A 22,505-nucleotide genomic window follows, 5' to 3' on the forward strand; every position below is an offset into this window, starting at 1 on the left:
CATGTCATGCCGCCTGCCCATTACAATTACATATTAATTAATAACAATTTTCTTTTTGGGGCGGGCGTTGATGCATGTAAGCTATAATTAACAAATATTCGATTTTATTCGTGCAGTTGGTATTTTGGCAACTTATCAAGTGGAAAGTGGTGAGTAAAATACTATTGTAATTAAATCTAGTCGATTTCAGAACGAATTTATTACTTAGTCATTGGCTTAGTTTATACATTTTGTTGGTGAAGAAATGAAGTATTTTACCATATATAACTAATGAAACGCACAAGCCTCGATGCACATCCGGTTAAATTATTATACTCCTCTTAATGTGGGTTAATTTAACTGGCCAGCCCCGAATGCAAACATTTCCTGCTTTCGCCGGTGCTCTTCAGCTTTCGCCGTGCTCAAACCGACCCCCTCCCGGTCGCCTTAACCCACTGATGACAGTGCAAATAGCCAGACAGCAGAGCAAACCCAATGAGCAACGCCTGCGTGAAAAATGCAAATCAATTCAATTAAAAAAGAACAAGAGCAACGTGCAACGCGCGGCAACAACCAGCAGTGCAACAACAATAGCCGGGCCGCATTGCCGCCAGGTAAAGACACACGATCTGGATACTATATGCGCTCCTCCAACTGAAGGAAAACCCCCACCATTGTGCCTAAAAAAAGAAAAGAAAATAAAAGAAAAGAAAACGAAACGAAACAAAACACGCTCCATAAAGATCCCGAGCGGCAACAACAACAGAAACAGCGCAGGCAACTACAACACATGCCACAAAAGTGTTGCAGTTACAAGAATTTTAATCAAGCGTTTAACACTAAACGCGCCACAAGTCGCAGAAGGCAAAGACGAAGGCGACTTTTGCGGCTGCGCAGACGCATAAACAATTTTCAAATTGTTCTTGTTGTTGTCGTTGTTGTGGTGTCTGCCTTGCAGCCTTTTATTGGCATTGTGTTGTTGCCGTTCCGCCGGCAGTTTATGCTGTTGTGCATAAATTAACTTGCCGCTTGTCTAGGCCCAAAAGCAACATCAACTTCCAGGCGCACATACGAAAAAACGGTTCCCATTTTGACTGCATCTTTGAGATACTTTCTGCGGATATAGGTTTTCAAATAACTGAAATATTTCAAATATATTCAAAATATTGCGTAGTTTTTCCTAACTTTGTAGTCAGTTTAAAGGAAAAACTTGATAGATAGAATGTTTTTCCCTCAATTTTAAATTAGGAGGTTAGTATGGACTTTCAGCATTACAATATATTTAAACAGTTCTTAAAATTATTTTTAAAGCTGAAAGTCATTGAACTTTCTCCCTGTGTGGCGGCTTGCGGTTTGTCTTAAGCTTATCTGCATCGTATTCCCCTCCTTTCGTTTTGGACAAATTTAAATTTGCATGACAGACGCACATTGATCATATTGGCGGGTTAAGGGCGGGGCAACAGGGGGTTAAACATGCCACAACGAGCTCCAACTGTGCCAAAAGGAGTCTTTCAATTTCATTCGATCCAATGCTGTTGCTTTTCCTTTTTTTCAATTAACCATACATGCGGAGCACTCAAAATGTCATTTGGTTTTGTCAAATGTTTTGTGTGCCTCCGTCTGTCTGTCTGCCTGTCCGCCTGCCGGTTTTCCATGTCTGGGGAAACAGAGAAATATTTAGGCCAGCAGCATGCGTGAAACTCCCATAAAAAATCATTCAATAAATCACAACAAATTAACATAAATCTTGTTCTGTCGTCGGCGCTTTTCAGCTAGGGGATTTCAGCGACTGGAGGGCGGGGCCACTCAAGTGGAGTTCCCTCCTTATTCCACAACTGAAAGCTCTTGTTGTGCTACTCCATGATGTTGATGATGATGTCGATCGTAAATCGTGAAAATTGACAAATGCCCAAAAGCTTCCACGCACTCAAATGGGCAATAAAAAATTAAAAAGTAAATATTCTGAGGCGACGTTGCCTTCGCCGGCCCACAAAGATGGAGAAAAAATCTTTATTGCATCTTTAACAGAGGCAAAAACACAACGAGGTACAAGTGCTTCCTATCCTTGCTTTCGAAGAGGATATACCCTAGATTGGCACAAATGCCCCTAAAATATATTATTAAAAATCTTGATGCTATCGTAAAGCTACTTCATTAGCTGGCTTGAGGTATGGAATGATATATGAAAATGCCCCTAAAGGGTATTACTTTCCGTATATATCATCCAAAATCTAACCGAAACAGATGCACAAATTCTCCTGGTCTCGCCGCACACACACACGTGCACTCCACTCGCCCCATAGATGACACAAATGGCACACAGAATGTATCTTTTAAAACGCAAAATGAGGGCCATAAATGCAAAGCAGACAACAATGTGGAGGCTGGCGAGGATTGGGGCAGGATGGCCTGAAGTGGGGCCCCAAGGGGAGACCACAGCGCACATGTCTGCAAAGTGTTAATGTGAATTTATGATGCATTACGCGCCATCGCCACTCGAGAGCCCCATATTCCAACTCATTCTCCAACTCAGATACTCATCTCATGTATGGTACCTCTAACTGTCGTCTGGCGCACTTTGGCCAAGATAGATAGCTTCTTTTGCTGCGAAGCTCAATATTTCTAGTGGCGTAATGAAAAACAGATTTGGGAAAGTTTTTACGATTTTTTGTGCGTTTGCCTTGGTCGATTTTTCGGTAGTTTTTATTATGGAAATTTGGAGTGAAGTTTTATTATTGTAATAAACAGAAGAGTGCTGCAAGATCAAAGCATTAAGTTTTTGTGGTGTTTTGCTTATAATTAGGAACATGAAATTCTTCTGGGTTTGGTGCGGTGATAAGCACTGCAGCATTAATTCTCTTTGATAATCTTACTTTCCACGAAACTTCTTCACAGCTGGCACTTATTGAATCATCCCGCCCCTTGACTAATTGAAACCATTAAAGGCTAACCCCAAAATCTCGCGGTTTTCCGCGTCCTCCCTCGAAAAACTCACACCTGAAGTGCATGACAAAGTTAATTAGGGCCCGGCAAATGCCTCTAATAAACTTTCAATTAAGACAAATGCCCAAAAATACGCCACACAATGTGTGTCCATGGGATGGGGGCTTGGATAAGGATGGGGGACTTGGTACCAGAAATAGGAGGCGTCTGTGCGTGCGTGTGTGCACAACGCCCATTAAAGTGCATTGTTGAGGGGTGCGGCAGGTCGGTCAATTTTTTGAAGTCTGGGGAGAAGACAATTTGCTCCAGTTCACAATTGTGGGCGGGAAAAAATGGGTAAGGGATCGCAAAATGGGCGGACGGGCGTTGACAGCTGCGCCTGGTGGCCGCCAACTATACGAGAATCGTATAATTTATGCAGTTCCACAAGTTTAGACAACCATTTCACCAGGAATCGAAAAGCGAGATGCTGGAGAAGGTGGAGAAGCTGGAGGCTTCAGCGCACCGAGCATGACAAATTTTTGTTTGGGGCGCTGGCTCCTTTTGAAGTTCCCTTTCGTTGCGAAAGTGCCCAAGTCACCTTTGCAGATGGATCTGCGCTATATAGGCCTGGGTGCTTAAGTTAACCCATTCCACGTTCTCTCTTGTTGGCGGCAGCTCGTAAATAAAATCGTAAATTGCCATTTTGTTTTATTGTCCTCCAGTCCGGTCGGTCGACAGACAGTTTTTATTTTTATTGAGCTCGTTTTGTTGCCGCAGCGAGCGGAGCTGGAGGATGAGGAGTAGGAGGCGGCTCCTCCGGCTGCCTGTGGGATGCAAAAGCTATCGTGGTTGCCACGACATGTCGTTAATGAGCCATAAAGGTGTGCGGCGGCCCCACCGCCAGCTATGGAAATCGAAAATGGAAAATGGGGGGCGGTAACTGCCCAACGGGCCAGATGAGGTGGGAAATGGAAATTGGGCACTGAAAGTGTTTCTCGATTTCCTCCCCATGGGGCTTTATGATCGGCAAGGAATTCTGCTTTGATCCGGCTATTCGAGAATGATTTATAGTGAGAAGGGTATGCTCATAAACATCTTACACTTGCGGTGAGTGATTTATAACAAACGCAGTAATAAATGCCGACTTAATTATATCAATATTATTAAAAATGTTTAGAAGTGCAATCCTCTTTGCAGCTACACTTGCTTCCAAGGATCCATCACGCTCATCCGCTGGCTGATGTGTTAATGCAAATTCTGGTTATTCCAGTTGGTTTCTATGATATATGGAGCCGCAGACCCATGCTTTATAGAGAACTACAAATTGCACGCATGGACAGCTCCAAAGGGGCAGAAAGTCTGAGGGGCAGTAGTGCTTGGCTTGGTGATTAATGTAAGTCGCGTACCAGAATCGGGAGATGATGACGATGGCACTGTGACGGAGCTCTTCTTCCCGGAATCGAGTCACAATGGCCATTGGCAATGTCATTGCCTGACTGACGGATTGACGGACTGGCTGCCCGACTCGCCGGCTGACTGACAGTAAATAATCTATCAATAATTGAGTATGCCTCTTTGCTTTTTAGCCTTTTTGCCTCTTTGCCTCTTTGCCTTTTTGCCTGGCCCTGGCATTGGCATTGGCTTCATCGCCCGTCCAAAGAGGAGCGGCTCGTGCTATCGGATCTGCAAATGGAGCCCACGGACCACACTTGGCGACGTTAAAGGATTCCGATTCCGATTCCGATTCCCTCCGCCGATTATTCTCTTTATGGAGCCCATGTCGTTGATAGGCTCTACGCCCCCCGTTCCCGATTTCCTGCCGCAACTCCTGCTCCTCCGGGATACAAGCTCCTTGGAACGCATCGCTTTCATGGCTGACTGAGTTTGCGCTCGATTCGATTATTTATGTCATTTGCTTTGACATTTATCATTCCACGATTTCACGATTTTTCGCCCCACCCCTAGCTCTCTATACAAATGCACCGAAAGAAATGTCTATATCTATATTAATATGCTTAAAATACTTGTAGAATATTCAAAATATGTATCTCTGCATACTTCTTCGACTTGAATGAACCTAAGAATTCATAGATAGTTGACTGGTATAATTCAACATGTTTATTATTAAGAAATCCTTTTTTCTTAGTGTAGCCTGGTTTTTCTGCTCCTATTGTCAAGGCCAGAAGATGACGACGACGCTGTCCAATGGCCACTCAGTCCATTGCCGCTTTTGGCTATTTATGGGCGCGCTACTTAACATAAATTTTATTGCCTTTGCTGTTTGCTCATTTGGGGGCTAGTCCGTAGGAGCTGGGATCTCGGAACTGGGTCCTATCTGTGGCTTACTCACCGGGACAACGGCCAGGATGGATGCTCTCATCGAATGCGAGCTCCTGCTGTCCATGAATTGATGAGGATTCATTTATTGTATGATTAGTTTTGCCTTTATGGAGTGTGCGCTCGTTTTTACTTAATTTTTTTGCTCCTTTTCAATGGAACACAGTCGCCAGTCGCATTAGCTACATAAATAGCAATACATATAGACTGCACGCTTAAATGAAATTATTATTCATCGCTGCATTGCCTGACGTACCTTCGTATACGTGTAGTTAATTGAAAATTATTCAAAAGGCAGGTAAGTTTTAGCCAGAGGCCATGGAGCAAAACAGGTTGACTTGGTTAACTCGATGAAGTGACTCATGGCGACCAGAAAATCAGGTCACAGGTGCGGGAGGCACAGATGTCAATCACTCCGCATGCAGTTTGCAGCGATTACCAGGAAATTATTGATGAATGAGCCTTTTTGTCGAAGGACCAGCACTCATGATGATGCCCCAAATCAAAACTAATGACTTCGATGCCATCCCTCCAGCCTGCCACTAAGCAATTTCCGAAAGTTGCCAAGTCAGTCGAGAAGAGGCAACAATTAAGTTGCCCCACTGTCAAATGCAAATGTTACTGCCCATCAGGCGGTTGGATTTCGGTATGGGATTTCTGTTCCGTATTGGTATTGAGTGTGGGTTTTGGCCATAAGCGAAAACCTGCCGAGTCACAAATCGATGCGTAATTAATTGGCTTGGGCAAGATTCGCATGCCGCATGCAATTAAAAATTCATATTCAAGTTCAATGTCTGGAAACTTAGACAACCGCTCTCTAAGTTCCTTTCAACAGAATGCCGCATGTGGTGAGGATAGCAAATGGAGGGCTTCAGACGAGTCACGGTACAAATTTGAGCTCATTCAGCAGCGTACACTGCGAGAAATCGCACACGGAGCTGGTTCGGTCGCCAGTCTGCCGCTTACTTACTTTTATATGGCTATGAATTTAGAGATTTCTCTCTGTGTACATACATGAGCTTGCATCCTTTGGCTCAGGAGACTTGTTTTGACCATTCCCATCCGTGTGGCTGGCCAGCCTGCCGTACAAACTTGCTGTGTGTGGGCTCCTCGAGGAGAAGATTGTGGGCCGAAGGGGGCTGGGCATCTTGAAAATATATGGTCCGTTGATTACCGCTTGCTGTGATTTTTGATTATGCAGTTTCCGTTTCGTTTTTACTGGTTTTCCCCCAGCCATTAATTCCTTCGCGTGCTTTTTTCTCGCATTTTGCATATGTAATTTCAAGGACTGTTAAATGCAGCGTTCTTGTGCTCCATAATTAGTTTGATACGCACACCCGTAAAGTCGTACTATTAACGTAGTCGTTTCACTACATTCGAAAACTAGTCAAGCATTTCCCGAGAACCAACTTTATTAGCTCATGAAAAATAATTACTAATAAGCCCCACCAGCTTAAGCAATTTACAAGCTAAGCCAAAATGTAACAACTTTGTTTTATGTGCTACATATGCTCAAGGCCAAGTTAATGAGTTAATCGAAAGAAATTCGCTATTTAAAAGCCAATTCGAGTTCAATCTATTTAATCCCCATTCCAGCTGCGTTGGATACAAATAAAGATTAACTCCAATATCAAACTATATCTGCGGTCATTCTCTTTCTTCCGTAATCCAGCGTGACTAAACAAAAAAGCTTTTGAAAAAACTGGAACCTTGTTAGGCGATTAGGCCAAATAATGGAGTCAATTAACCAAAGTAGACAACTCAATAGGTCGCAGCAACCCAAAAGCCAAAGAAAGGAATAGAAATATTGGAATAAATAAATTAGAGGGGAGAAACTCTTTTTTGAGAGCAACAGGTTCGAAAAATACACAAAGCCCAACTTTGTAACTCCGGCAATGACATCATTTGGCATCAGTGTCAACCTTATTGTTTTCCCCTTATATTTTCCCCTTTCAAGATGAAAACCCACCGTATCCCACAATCCCAGCAGAGTGCCATCAATTATGTGCCGCATAGAGTGGTCGAAAAAGGTAGCCAAATGAAATGGGCATTCGTTTGATAGATTTTGATGTATTGCCAGCGATTTGTTAGGCCCGGCAAAATGCTTTCGGATACGGGAAATTACCGACACGCTGTGAGCGGATCATACAAATTAATTAATACATGGTAGATCGATTCAAAATAACTTTAGGGAGTCCATGTCAAAGATCACAGCCAAACACGGTTCGGTTATTTAGGCTCGAACTGCTGTTTGTCTTTCGTTTTACACGGTTCGCCAGGCGGAAAATAAATATTCGAGTACAAAAGAGCTAAGGTTGGTGGGTAATAAATAGTTTGGCTCGTGGACCGCATGTGGTCTGCCTCTAACCTTTGTTAGTTTCCATCCGAGTGGGTGTGTTTGTGGAGTTATTTGACCCGTCGGTCGCCCCATTTGCATATGAAAGATTTGTCAGTACTTTTGGAACTGGTAGTGAAGCTGACTGCGTTGCAAATGTAATCAAAGGTTGGGCAAGACTAATTTGTCACACGATTTTTGGGGGACTCTTTAGAAAGTTATTGGGTCAATTCGACCAAGAGCAAATGATCAAGAAATATTTTTAAATTACTAAATTCCACGTAGTGACCTTCTCACTTTCGATTTTTGTTGTGAAAGCACATACTTTGACTTGTTTCCTATATATTTGGGTATCTCTACGTTTGTGAGGCAACATGCCAAATCGAATTAGTTGTTGACTGCACATAACGAAATATAGAATTTGTCATTGTGGCCAAGCTGACCTAATTAGATAAGCGGGAAAACAAAGATTTCAATACTTAAGACTTGCTAAGCGTGGTTATCGCTCGTTCTATTTTTAGAACACGCTTCACTTCCAATCAGAACAGAGTAGAGGGGTGAGTGATAGGGGCTAAAATTCTCCGCATCTCCAAGGGGCGTCGGTGGTGTAATGGTCAGCATAGTTGCCTTCCAAGCAGTTGATCCGGGTTCGATTCCCGGCCGACGCACAAGTAAGCTTTTTGTTTTTATTTTATAAAATGTTTGTTCATCTTCGTTCAATATCAGCATTTCGGAGCATTTTGTTACATATGGTTTTAATTTTATTCTCACCCTTCACATCCTTGTTATTGTGGAATAACTCAAGATAATTGATAAGCACACACAGTCAAATCAGTTGGATGGAAATTATGTCGTAATCAGCAAACCTTTAACTGTGTAAGTCCAAGTAAATACAACACCTGTTCGAAACTAAATGCTTTCAGCGCATATACTCCTGCCCATTAATTTAAAATCAAATATTTGCAGTGAAAATTTAATAAGGTTGACATTGCCTTAGCCTCAACGTGCAAATATTTAAGCTTGTAATTTGGTGTTCGCATTACAGATGAACATCTTTGGTCCGGTCCAAGGTCAATAAACGATGTCCTGAGCAGGGGTTTAAATATGCTTGGATTCCGGGATTAATTAGTATGCCGTTTGCGTATGCCAAAGCGTTTTGTTTGCACTAAATTCTCAATAGCAGATTTTCAGAGTGCCAAACACCCAGCGAAAAATGTTGTCATTTTGACTATTAGCAGAGCCAAAAGATGCCTATGATGAGCAAGCTGTGAAAGTAAGATTCAGACAAACCTATTGAGCTATTAAATATTTCCGGTGTAGTATCCCATTTCCGCTCACTAACATTTTCCTTAGTACTCGGCCTCCCCATTGTCCTCTTCCTTGGGAACTCATTTGCTATTCATTTCGGTGCTGTCCTGTTCTTGACTTATGCGTATTACTGCAAATATCAATTAATGCTGGAAACGTGCGTGAAATACCCAATATGATTTTGGCCCTGGACTTGCACTGACCTTGGGTTATAATCAAGCCCCATGTGGAGTAGTGCGGCAGATAAGGACTCACTGACGGCTAACATAATTGAATTGGAGCCCGATTTATGTGTCTGCCACCAGAGCCAAAGGGTCAAGTCACGCACTTATTGGAAGTTTTGGCCTCGAATAGCTCTCTAAAATTATTCAAGCTGCGAGTTGTGGTTGCAATATGCATGCTTATAAATCAGAGGTATGTAACTATACTAATAGCCATGAGCAACTTTATATATTTCTATTTCGATGAGAGCTGCTTTTTCATTAAATATTGTCCAACTACATTTAAGATTTACAAATATAATATTTGTTCTTTGCGGTTGGCCTTTTTTGCTGCCACTTCGAGACAATATTTGGTTTAATTCTCTCAGCTGCGCTGCACGTTTTTGGCATTTCAATAAGTGCCACGCCCACTTTTCATTTGGCCCCCAGCCCCCCGCTTGCTTCCGCTTTGTTTATTTGGGTTTCGCATATTTGTAGCAGCCACTGTGTGCCACTTCGTATTATGATGACCGGTGGTCAGCTGGCGATGTTTCGCCTTTGCTGCCCTCTGTGCCTGATGTGCCTCAGTGCCTCAGTATTCTGTTTGTTTTTGCTCTGCGGCATCTTCACAGCTGGGTGATTGCGGCCCAATATTTGTCTTTGTCCACCGATGTGCCACCGGCAGACAAGGGTTAAACGGGGTCAAAGGGCCATCGGTGCCGCGAGAGAATCGCCTGAAAAACGAAACATTTGCAATTGTAATTTTTGGCACATACGCATAAATGCATTCACAAATAAGGGGTTTCCAAAAAACATTTTTATTCGAATGCTCGAATTTTTTTACTTACTTATTTATTGTTAATAAAACGCGTTTATACACTTTTAAAGCGAGCTCATACAACCACATACAAGCATGCAAACTTGAGATGCCAGAGCACCAATCCAGCATACGATAATATCTTTCCTGCTGGCCAGCAATCACCAGATCCCATCTCCTCCCGACCCCACACACACACTCCCCCAGATCAATCGCTGTCATCTCATTCTATTTCCACATCCATTTAGCATCTGCCCCAATCTGCCGCTCAGTCGCCGGCCAGAGCTCCCCGCATTAATGTCTCTGTTAAATTGCCAGCTAAAAGCCAGCGAGCTGTGGAGTTTAATTAAAAAAGCAACCTGGGCTCCCGCCTCCCAACGCACACAGATACTAACACGCATACTCAGAGGCGCATATCAATTACGCAGGCGATTAAGCCAAACAAACTGCCAACTGATTGGCGATGCATGCCAATGCCAAAACCGAAGACCTGAAAGGAGCCCACGAAGATGAAACGCTCGGACATGCACTGCAAAAAACAATACCATCATACATTCAGTTTTAACATGTAAATTTTCCTTACAACTGGAATGTATCCCTGCAGTGTAGCTGCAACCAAAAAATGTATCTAATATGTACATATACCTGATAGTGCACTTTGTGAATTTTTCTGTGTACTCAACGCCTGGTTTTGGTAACACACACTGCGCTAGAAATATGGCTAGAAACCAAGTGACGGGCTCCAGACCGCGTTACGCACACGAATTGTCAACTGGTTAAAGGAAACTGGTTAGGAAAATTGCAGCCTTGATTGCATGTGACCGCCAGAAACACGCACATACGCCACATAGCCATCTAGCCAACTAGAATGGCCATCGCAAGACGTCGAAAGAGACGGAGACGTAGACGGAGTTTGAGGCCAAGTAGTGCCAGCAACGGGGCCTTAATTTGGCTTAAATGGCCGGCCAAATTGCATGGCTACCTCAGCACTATGCAAATGCATTTTCCGCTCTCTCTGTGTGCCTGCGTGTAATAATTTTCCAATTTCATGCAATTTAATTTCCGTTGTCATGCGACGAACCACGAATTCTTCGCAATACAGGCTTGAATTTCCACAGCGTCGCTAAATTGTCGCGAATTTTTGTTGTTAATATCTAATTATATAGCTTAACCGTTATTAGTTACTGTAAAATACAGTGCTCAGCTGAGGTATAACCAGCTAGGTGAAAACCAAAATATTTGATGTTGAAACATTAACGATATTCCAAGCATTTAAACATTACCTTACCCAATTAAAAGTGTAAAATAGGTCTTACTTGAACAACTCTGGTAGAAAAAAAGAAGAAACGATGCCAAAAAACATGGCCCAAGACATTGTTGCCGATGGCTTGCCAGCAAATGAAAAACAAACAAAGAACACCATCGCACCAAGAACAACCCATTGAATTCCGCACATCCACGATCACCCACCATAAAGTGGACATTTCATGGCTCCATGGCGGCGGCAACAACTTCGTTCTCACCTTGATCCCAATCAACCTTTGGTGACATCCGCCACCTCCTTGCAGCTCCTCCGAACATCCGAACATGGCATCCACATAGCGCTGGGCTCCTGCTAGCTGGTTTTTATACGGCCAGCTCCGGGGTCTTGGCCAACTAATTAGCGTGGATGGAGGAGCAGGCCGCGATCCTCTGCGAAAGCAGCTGCAAAATGTATACGAGCCGAACGACAAATTTGCAGAAAATTGCTCATGTGGTGCACATTCTAATTCTATTAGCCCAAGCACCGCGAGGCAATTATGAGGACCAAGTGGATGAGCACCCGGCTGCAAGTTGCAAGTTGCAAGTTGCCCGTAGCTTGATGCCTTCAATTTCCGCACGCACAGCTTGTGCTTTTCATTTGGGAGGCATGGTGAGGAGTTGGGGCAGGGGCAACTGGGACGCTCCCATGCCCCACTGGCCACTGGCCACTGGGGTAAGCAACTGTCCGCTTTTTGTAATTTACTATCCGAAAGTCCCCTCGGTGGCACCACAATTTCCTCGGTCCAACTTTGGCTTACGCGCATATAAATAAATGAAAAATAAATAATGCCTTTCGTGCGTGGAGTAAACTACTCCATACCCATTATTATAAACGGAACTCTTAAAATTTCGAACCCCCAAAAGTATGCCCGGAAATCAACAAATAATAATCAGCCAAATAAAATCATAAATTTAAATAATTAAACTCTTTAATGACTAACAAAACATACCTTTAATTAGCTAAGCCCGCAGTACAAATATGCAAGCTAATAAAAATTTTTGTGTCGCCTTGGCTGGGAAAAAATTCCGCAATCTCGACCAGCTAAATATGTGGGAAAAATTAATATAAATACATACTTTATGAAATATTTAATTAAAATTGTTTATTAAGGCCACCAGCGTTATGCACATATTAATTTGGCCAGGCAATAACAAAAATGCGCATTTTCATTTTAGTGCTCAACTTTGTCATCCCTTTTGTTGTTTAACTTGTGTATGAATGGCATAAACAGTTGATAAAACTATTTGCATATCATCTCAATCACATAATCACACACACACACACATAAGCTGTCTGATAATTAATTGAATTAATTGAGAGTGGGTTGAATTTTTGAGTGCTATCAGGATACTCTTAAAAATGAAAGGCTATCTAACTAATAAGTCGAATTAAATATTTTCATCGCCAGAGATCACTATTAACTTTTAATCCGCATCGTTTAGTTGCAGATTCCGTTTAATCTGGTATAATAAAATAACTAATGCAAAGTTCCTTATAGGCCTTGTAATTAATTTAAGGCGCTTAAGATAGGCCCAAATAAATGGTTATAGTCAAAGCTGAAAGAGCATCATAAGCCATTAGTGGTAAACTTCGCAAGTAAAATGTCTGGCGATGACGAGCTGAAGTCGGAGGGCATAGGCCAAACATAGTACTCGCTGACTATGAAGGAAAAGCTGGGCCATGAAAAGGGGGAAAATAGCTGCGTACTATCTGAAATGCAGATGATTATGATATTTGCCAACTGGCAGAAACTTTTTTAATAAGTTTGTCAAAAGCAAAGTCTGGCTGGCAGAGGCCTTTTTATTCCGCACAGAAAACTCGTCGTTTTCCGCCAGCTCGTTTGGCATTTGGAGCCGTTGAGCAACTTTGTCCACAGGCGGTCTCTGTCGAACAGAAAACCCATTGACCTTTGACACCTACGCAACACCTCCGTGGTGATGGAAGCCAAGAGGTTTCCACACAGTTTCCACACTCTCGGTGGTGCTGGGCAAACATATTTAGCCGATTACTCTCAAAGCAAATAAGCAATCAACATAAATATCCTTTTATTTATCTTATGGCAGTCCATAAATTTTTAAGATTTTTGCAATTTATCGTGCAATGGCTTGTATACTGTCATACATATGTACATACAAGTGCGTGCTCACAAAACTAATTAATTATTTTCCTCGAGCACGTTTAGGTTAAAGAGTTGATTAGGCGTTCTATATTTAGATCTCAAATTTTAATTTGTGTAGGTTAAGCTTAAGCTCAGTCCCTCTCTCACTCTCTTTCTTTTTCTTATCACTCTTTGCCTAAGTTTAGTTATTTTCTCCGTGCCTCCAAGCGGCGTCGGTGGTGTAATGGTCAGCATAGTTGCCTTCCAAGCAGTTGATCCGGGTTCGATTCCCGGCCGACGCACAAGTAATTTTTTTATTTAATTTTCCTTTTTTCTGTGGTAAGTAGTGCAGTAAAATACAATACTGCAGGCTTGGCAGCATATTAAACTTACAACTTCGGAGACCCATTTGGCAGCTTTGAAATTCCAATTCAGCCATTCACCACTCCCACGGCCTTTCCTAATTTCCAAAAAAATTTATGGAAATGGTCCCAATTATGGGGAATCAAAGAATCATAACTTTTTGGCTTCATTTCCGCAGCGATTTGATGTTTTGCATTCGAAATGTGATTGAGCGGGCAAATCAAAAGTTGACTGAAACACAAATTATCCATTAGACGGCACATCAGCGCGGACATAATGGGCAGTTTGGCTATTATCAATTCAAGGCGATTAAACGTTTATCGATTGACACAACATGGCTGGTGGTCCCCCTTCCGTTCTACAGCACTTATACCTATATAGCTATATATATGCATTATCCCCATTCTCAATCCCAATCGCGATCCCCAGCGCGGCTGTCAATGCTGTCAACATAATTAACGGCAAACGTCTGCGTCCGACTGGCAGCCAAAGTCTCAGGGCCATGACAAGAAGTTATGCCACGGATTGTGAGGACGATGATGATTGCTGCGACGACGATGGTCGGTGGTTTTGGTGATGATGATGGCGATGGCGATGGTGACGGTGGCCCATAGCTCCCGTTGTAATTCCCCCGCATAATTACACGAAATATGTAAATGAGTGAAGGCGTCGCCAGCGCTTGACTTTGACTTTGGCTTCCTACTTGGGAGTTCTGCACCGGGAAAAAACAAGGTGGGATTCAAGGAGCACTTCTTGTCACTAAATGGAAGTGTAAGTGTATATTCTTTCAGTGTATCCGCACCATTATTGCTCGATTATTTATATGAAAGGTGATTGCGCGCAATTAATGCATCAATGCAATGGTGAATATACTGAATATATTGAATACTAATGATGCGCACACACACTCCAGATAATTGCGAGCCATAAATTGCAAAGTCAGAGATGCGATAGATGCCAAAAGGCGCAAAGAGCCAAGCAGCCAAGGAGCAAGATTCAATGACTCCCCAACTCGAGGACAGCAATCTTCAGCTCCAACTGTTCGCTCGCTCGTCTAGTCGATGTCATTGGCTGCAGACATTCTCCAGACAAACCATCCAGCCAGCCCTGTGGCCATATCTCATTGTCATAACGGACAGTGCTGACAGTAAATAATCCATCAATAATTGCATCCTCCTGGCTCGAGTTCGGGTTCGGGTTCGAGTTTTTCCAGTTGGCCTGGATGGCCCTCGGCGATTTCCACTCTCGGCCATGGCCAATGCTTTATGTCAATTGTGCTGACATTAATCATGGCAGTTTTGATTGCTCGATGTCGCGTCCTGCTTAAAATTGGCCACCCAAGGGTTTGACAACTAGAAATATCCCCTACTAACTCTCTTTGGGTGTCCGCTGGAACTGGTTTCCTAGTTGGGGGATCTCATCTCGACTCGACGTAGTTGTCTATTCGCAGCCATTTGATTAGAGACACTGTGGAATGCTGACTTTATTAATCCAGTTTGCTAACCGGCAGGAGCTGGCCATTTCCATAAAGTTTTAATGGCTTATGTTGGGAAAAGTAATGTTACGATTAAATAAATACGATTAAATATATATTTGTATTACATTTTTATATGATATTTGTGTATGATATTTTTGAGCACCAAATATTTATTAGCTATTCATTCTCTTTATTGAATATATATTGAATAGTGTTCATTTGATACCCTCCAGTTTTCCGACTTTATTGTATCCGCAGAGACAACCACTAAGGTAGTTCGTTTGTATTTGTTTATGTTAAATATTAGAGTGCATGTGGAAGCCACAGAAGGCGAAGAGTTGAGCGCCACTTGTAGCCATTTTCAGGTCGAAATAATGGTGGCGTTTTGGCAAGAGCAAAGGTAACAGGTAAATGGTAAATCGTAAATGGCAAATGGAAAGAGGTAACAGGTAACAAGCATCGGTGGCAGCAGCAGCAATAATGTGAAGAACTTTTTAGCGGTAAAGTGGATTTTCCTTTTGCGGCATTTTACGTTTCTTTGGCTCGGTTTGCTCCTCGCTGCAGCTGCCTTTGCATTTTCCTTCGACTTCAGCCTTTGCTCCTGCTGGCAGTTCTGTTTGTTTGCCCTCTGCTTTGGCTAGTTATTTACGTTTTGCTACACACAGCAAACTTAACCCCTGCCACGCCCACCGCCAAACCGCTCGACTCAAAGTGGTGCTTTTGGCTGCGTCCAGGCGCAAAAGTGTTTGTAGCCGCCAGCAAGCTTATTTAGCCGCTCAAGAGCCTCTGCAGACGGTGGTTCTTTGGCGGCTTTGGGGGATTTGGGGGCCTCGAGGGGCCGGGCGGTTAATCTGGGTCAGGGTTCAGACGGAAAGTCTGTACCTGACATAGAAAACTCGGGCTGGAGGGTTAAGTGGAGGAAGCAGAGGAAGTGAAAGGATGTGGCGCTGTCAATCTGCTAATTTCTGAAAGTAGTTTGCGGCCACTGCAACCAAATCAAAGGTAGACCAAACAAAGGGAGATGTTGAATAAATGTGGTTATCTTTTTCATTATTTTTAAGCAAGAGCTACAGCCACGTAATTTCTTTAATTTTTGAAATGGGCTTTGAGCCCTAAAATGTGTGTTTTCTAAACTATGTTCTAACTCGCTACCCCTAATTATATATAAGCCATCTGCAATCTAAGCCAAACTTCCTGACCCGATTATTGGTAAGCGAATGCCAGAGCCCAGTGCGAACCACAAACAATATTAGGTGACAACCGAACTACAACACCAGCAATCAAATCAACCAATCAACTGTCGATTACTTAAGCCATTTTCAATCAACACGGCCCAAACCAAACCCAAACTGGCTCACACACACGCACACATGACGTGGCAGACACAAGCACAAATACAGATGCATCGCCAGCAAATTACAAATCTCAAACGCACAATAAACGCAATTACGCGAATGTGCGAGTGAGAGGGTGGGAGGGCGTGAGTGAGACGGGGAGCGAGGGCAGACCGCAGGTCAGAATAACGTGGGCCAAAAGGAAATCGAAAAGCCCGGCGCCAAGGATTTATGCAATTTTGCTCCAACAACCAACCATTTGCTAGGCTTCATCAATCAATCAGCAGTCAATGCATATGGCCGATATGATTGAAGTCAATTGTGAGAAAAACAGCATTTTAGATAAGTGGGCATTTTTGGGGCCAACGGGAGCGATGTTTTCGACCACTTTCAATCTGCAATAAATTATAGATACAAAAGTAAATGCCGAATCTCTGACAGTGCTTCTCAAACAAGGGCAAACATATGAGTTAAGTCCCAATCAATTAGTACCTTTCCATTTTAGAAAAAGGTCTATGTACAGCACTCCTACACATCGTCTTTAGCTAGTAAAAATAAATTGATATCAATTTAATTGAATAAAAAAAATATGTATACAAGTTATTTTAAATCTTTCCCTTTGTTCTGGTGCTGAAATATTTTTCCAGATTTATCCATTCGGCGGAAGGGAATTTGTACAGCGCCAACCAATTGGCAGTTGTTTCCCCCTTTATGGTAGATACAAAAGTTCTGTGTTCATCAGATATTTACGCACACACATGCACACAAACGCACTTACACCATCGAGAAAGCAAACAAACACCCATAAATTTATATAGACAAAGTTCGATGCATAACAAATATCGTATCTTATGAGTTTGTCGGGCAGATATTTTGCTTGTTGACAATGCATGAATAGGATAATACTTGCAAATTGTTTGTAGTAAATAAATCAAATGTATCTGAGCTTTGCTGCTCTGCAATGCCTACGGTGGGGTGTAAAATCCTGGCTTTGTTAATTCACAGATTTTACGACCTGTTTTCCGTAAATGTCTTCTGTTATGATTTGTAATTTGTGGTTACATAAATTGGTATGATAAAATCAAGGTTGGGACTAGACCAAAGCTACTATTTTGAGCAATCCCTCAACAGGGGCATTGCATCTTGCAAATAGTTATTTTTTGTGTGGTACATTAAGGCCTAATCTGTGGAAATAAAGGTCTGTTTTTGTGTAAATATCGATGGTACTGGTTGTCACTTAGTCAGGCCTTTAGAATAACATGTGTCGAAGCTTTCAGTCATGAATAGGTTCTGCTTGGAGTATGTTGGCGCAAAGCTGTTGCCTTCGACTGCTGATCCTCCTCCTTTTGTGCAAATCAACCTGCAGCGTTTGGGAAAAATCGCACAAATACTTCAGGAACCGAAAATTGCGGGAGAGAAGGATCAAATGGTTCGGCACCAAGAAGACAGAGATTCAACCACTGTTGATAAGTACGTGGAACTATACGGATGCCAATTTGCAGGCATGGAGTGTGTTGCAGCAAGGACCTCAAAGGACTCGTATGGCGGTGATACAGGGATGCATGGCCTGTCAGAATCAGCGATGTGGGCGCCTGCTGGCCGGAGGATCTTCTCCAGACTCGGAGGGCACACTCACCCTGGAGGCTGCCATTATGGATGGAGAACGCTTGGAGTATGGTGCAGTGGCTGGAATGGAAGGAGCTCGAAATGCCATTCTAGTTGCCGATGCCGTTCTGAGACACACAAAACATTCCCTTCTGGTCGGAAAAAGTGCAACGAAATTTGCCAGATCTTTGGGCTACAAGGAGGAGTTCCTCACGGATGGGCGAACGAAAAATGTGTGGAAAAAGTGGCGTTCAAACGGCTGTCAACCGAATTTCTGGCGAGATGTACGTCCCTCGCACACGGAAAACTGTGGTCCATACACACCCCTGCCCGAGCACCTGCATCAACATCCGTTGCACCAGGAATATGCCATCACACAGGGTCAACACGATCAGCTGGCCTTCTTGGCCCTGGATGCGGAGGGTAAGCTCCATGTGGCCAGCCAATCGAGTGGCGCCCCATTTCGGATACCCGGCAGAGTTGGTGATTCAGCGGTGCCTGGTGCCGGCATTTATGCGGATAACAAAGTGGGTGGTGCCGTGGCCAGTGGCGATGGTGACATCCTGATGCGGCACCTGCCCGCCTTCCTGGCCGTCGAGGCAATGCGAGCGGGAAAAAAGCCCGACCAGGCTGCCGAGTGGGTGGTGCAGCGCCTGCTGAGACACAATACGGAATTCAATGGAGCCGTGGTGGTGGTCAACCGAAGGGGCATCTATGCCGCCGCCTGTGCGGGACTCGACGAGTTCCATTTCGTGGTCAGTGGGGGCAAGGAATATCTCAGCATGGCGCGGGTGGAGCGGATCAAGTGCTTAGAGCGGGAGGACGAAGTCGTGGATGATGGACCCAAGGGACTATTTCCCACTATTCCGGAAAAACAAGCCGTTCCCAGAGGGTAGAAAGCACTATACTTAGTACTTACTTCAATACTTACAGTACAACGCTTACCATATTATCCTTAAACAGAACTACTTGCTTCAAAAACCATTAGCTATAAGATACTATTTGCCTACAAAGTGTAATATTCTCCTTTTTCATTTACTTTTCTGAGGATTCCCTTACTTCGGGAAATATTGACCTATTCTCGTTTTGTTTTGCATCGTTCGGGTTTCCCTATTACCAAGGCTAAAAACTTTTTACTCGCCCCTATAAGCCCCAATTTTTCCTTAACGCTTTCAGTTTTCTCGCTTTGCAACATTTTTATTTTCCCTCACGCATTTTTATCCCCAATTCATCTGCTTTGCATATTTCTTTGTTATGTTTGTATTATTTTCGTTTCATTTCCCATTTTGGGGCTTTCTCGCCCTCTCTGTTTTTTGGATTATGTAACGTAATCCCCTCGTGTTGGTTGTAAGGGAAAATCTGTTGTAAGTGTATGCAAATAAGTACAGTTGTGCTTGAATTCGCCTGGCCAACAAAGTTTGACCTCAGCATTAAAGTTGCATTGAAGAACTCGACTATTTGAGGACTCAGTATTATAATGTTTAATTGATAGATTTAGGTACATTATAACTACTAGAATTAAGCCATAAATAAATATTGCGCTGAGGAAGTCAAAGTCAAATGATACCATGCAATTAAAAGCAGAAATGTCGGTCGTATCTTTGCAAACTTAGATTATAAGCCTGTGTGTCATAAAAATTGATTGTCATAACTCACACCGATCCGAACTGATAAGTTCTAGATAACCGGAGGGCTCATAAATACAAAAATTGACCGGCGATGGGCCATTCGAAGACCTTTTAAGAAGTCACAACAGTTTTCAATAAGAAAGCAAGCCAAATAATTCAAATACAAATCAGAGTTAATGCTAATATATTATTGCTAATTAAAAGAATATAAACCCCCGCGTGAGTCAACGCAATATAATATTAACCCTTTACTTTACATTTTGTCCGACATCAGCCAGATAAGATTTTTGAATGGCCAAGCAAACAAATCGTATACCTGCTGATATAGGAACTAATCTATGGGAAAACATCTTGAAATTGCTTAGCACAACAAGTACTGCATTGTAACATCTTTATCAGTCTGTTGACTGATTAATGTGAATTTTCTCAAGTGTCGCAGAACAATTGTGGATTTTTCGATTTTTCCAAATAAGTTCAGTTCTATTTGGTCGCACAAAGTCGTTGGAAGCTCCTCAAAAAATGCTGCAATCGGGCAAATTCATTATATTACTGGCTATTTTCCTAGCTGCTCAGGAAATTTCAGGAGAAATTTCTAGGGAGGAGCGGAATTCAGCTGAACCGCCCAAATGTTACAGCTGTGAAGGAATAAATTGCTTGAGAACCACTCGTCAAAACGCCACCGTTAGCTGTTCCGATAAATTGGACGTTTGCGTTACCATTTATGAGGATTGTAAGTCTGAAGTTCGACGGATAGTGCATTTTTATACACAACAACATTTTATTTTAGTTGCTGTTAGCGAGCGCGGATGCTTTTCTCAGATCTCTTTGGCCGCTCAGGCAAAATGTGCGGCCAAGGACGATCAATGTCAAAAGTGCAGTGGACAACTGTGCAATAATGTGGGACGCAGGGATTTCAAATGCATTCAATGCATTGGTTCTGATGTAAGCCAATTTCAAAGTTGCAATTCTTTTCCATATATTTCTTCAATTTTTTTCCCCAGTCAGCTGCCTGTAACACGGGAGCCACTGCCTCCCTTGCCGCCACCCAATGTGGTCTCCCCACCTCCGCAAATTCCTACTGCTATGTCAAGGTCGTTGGCGATCAGAAGGACAGCCTACAGAGAGGATGTGCTCTTTCTGTCAAGGAGCAAAAGGCGTGTCTGGAGGATTCGGAATGCTCGCTGTGCCTGCCGGAGAACTCCAGTGATTCAGTGGCCTGCAACAATTTCGACTTGGAATTGGGATTGAAGTCGGCAGCTGAGCAAAGTAGAAAACTCATGAGCTTCGGCTTGGCTTTCTTTGCCTTGCTCTCGCTTAAATTGCTGAATTAAATTTTAAATAAATATATGAATAAAGCGAATAATCACTTGTTTACAATAAACTAGTTTTCTATCTTATCGGCTTGTTGGATTGTTTATTTTTTCCCTCAATTAACTAGCTGGTAATCCCTGAAATAAAACCACTGTTCAATCACGGCGAAATTCTTTGGCCGACAGCTTTTTTAGAGGTCACTTCAAAAGGCCTGCAAAATACAATGGCTCCTAAATTTATACAACCCCTGAAAAATATTACATGCTATACTAATTTTTTGGAATTTCTACATCATCACATCAAAAAATTACAAAAAAATGTTGTAAAAATAAATTTTTAAATTTGAATGCAGATTTTTAGAGAATGGCGCCAGGAACATTTAGAGGTATGCCACTTTAAAATCCGATTAAGATAAGTTGAGTTATGGAGTATAGAACTTCAGCCTTGAGACATTTTTTAATTTTTTGAGCTTCTACAACATTATACACAGAAAAATTCGAAAAAAATTAAAAAAAAAATAATTTTGTAAATTTGAATGCAGATGTGTAGAGAAATGCGCCAGAAACATTTAGAGGTATGCCACTTCAAAATCCGATTAAGATAAGTTGAGTTATGGAGTATAGAACTTCAGCCTTGGGACATTTTTTAATTTTTTGAGCTTCTACAACATTATACACAGAAAAATTCGAAAAAAATTAAAAAAAAAATAATTTTGTAAATTTGAATGCAGATGTGTAGAGAATTGCGCCTGAAACATTTAGAGGTATGCCACTTCAAAATCCGATTAAGATAAGTTGAGTTATGAAGTATACAACTTCAGCCTTGGGACATTTTTTAATTTTTTGAGCTTCTACAACATTATACACCGAAAAATTCGAAAAAAATTTCAAAAAAAAATAATTTTGTAAATTTGAATGCAGATGTGTAGAGAATTGCGCCAGAAACATTTAGAGGTATGCCACTTCAAAATCCGATTAAGATAAGTTGAGTTATGGAGTATAGAACTTCAGCCTTGGGACATTTTTTAATTTTTTGAACTTCTACAACATTATACACAGAAAAATTCGAAAAAAATTTAAAAAAAAATAATTTTGTAAATTTGAATGCAGATGTGTAGAGAATTGCGCCAGAAACATTTAGAGGTATGCCACTTCAAAGTCCGATTAAGATAAGTTGAGTTATGGAGTATAGAACTTCAGCCTTGGGACATTTTTTAATTTTTTTAACTTCTACAACATTATAAACAGAAAATTTCGAAAAAAAAAAATAATTTTGTAAATTTGAATGCAGATGTGTAGAGAATTGCGCCAGAAAAATTTAGAGGTATGCCACTTCAAAATCCGATTTAGATAAGTTGAGTTATGGAGTATAGAACTTCAGCCTTGGGACATTTTTTAATTTTTTGAACTTCTACAACATTATACACCGAAAAATTCGAAAAAAATTTCAAAAAAAAATAATTTTGTAAATTTGAATGCAGATGTG

The 22,505-nt window shown here is 42.0% G+C and overlaps 2 protein-coding genes and 2 non-coding genes across 4 annotated transcripts; all 4 read left to right on the forward strand.

Annotated features, from left to right (window-relative positions):
- The first annotated feature begins 8,172 nt into the window (after window positions 1-8,172).
- On the forward strand, window positions 8,173-8,244 carry Trnag-ucc. Its single transcript has one exon. It is a non-coding gene; the product is annotated as a tRNA-Gly (tRNA).
- A 5,288-nt stretch (window positions 8,245-13,532) lies between these two features.
- Trnag-ucc lies at window positions 13,533-13,604 on the forward strand. The gene has a single exon. It is a non-coding gene; the product is annotated as a tRNA-Gly (tRNA).
- A 4,173-nt stretch (window positions 13,605-17,777) lies between these two features.
- LOC6548157 (L-asparaginase-like protein GG20738) lies at window positions 17,778-18,977 on the forward strand. Its single transcript, XM_001975084.3, has one exon. It carries the CDS (start codon window positions 17,778-17,780, stop codon window positions 18,975-18,977), a length of 1,200 nt encoding a protein of 399 aa, XP_001975120.1.
- A 1,208-nt stretch (window positions 18,978-20,185) lies between these two features.
- Window positions 20,186-21,090, forward strand: LOC6548156. The gene is made up of 3 exons (XM_001975083.3): window positions 20,186-20,439; window positions 20,497-20,651; window positions 20,711-21,090. The coding sequence occupies exons 1-3, from the start codon at window positions 20,229-20,231 to the stop codon at window positions 21,038-21,040; spliced, it is 696 nt and encodes a 231-aa protein (XP_001975119.1). The 5' UTR covers window positions 20,186-20,228; the 3' UTR covers window positions 21,041-21,090.
- Window positions 21,091-22,505: the final 1,415 nt, after the last annotated feature.

Source organism: Drosophila erecta, unplaced genomic scaffold (assembly GCF_003286155.1).
Source record: "Drosophila erecta strain 14021-0224.00,06,07 unplaced genomic scaffold, DereRS2 tig00000092-arrow-pilon, whole genome shotgun sequence".
NCBI classification, from domain to species: Eukaryota; Metazoa; Arthropoda; class Insecta; order Diptera; family Drosophilidae; genus Drosophila; species Drosophila erecta.

Coding starts and splice junctions, on each gene's coding strand:
- LOC6548157 (XM_001975084.3), top strand. CDS start 17,778: ATGTTGGCGCAAAGCTGTTGCCTTCGACTGCTGATCCTCCTCCTTTTG.
- LOC6548156 (XM_001975083.3), top strand. CDS start 20,229: ATGCTGCAATCGGGCAAATTCATTATATTACTGGCTATTTTCCTAGCT. Junction 20,440..20,496: donor CGTTACCATTTATGAGGATT/GTAAGTCTGAAG, acceptor ATTTTATTTTAG/TTGCTGTTAGCGAGCGCGGA. Junction 20,652..20,710: donor TTCAATGCATTGGTTCTGAT/GTAAGCCAATTT, acceptor TTTTTTCCCCAG/TCAGCTGCCTGTAACACGGG.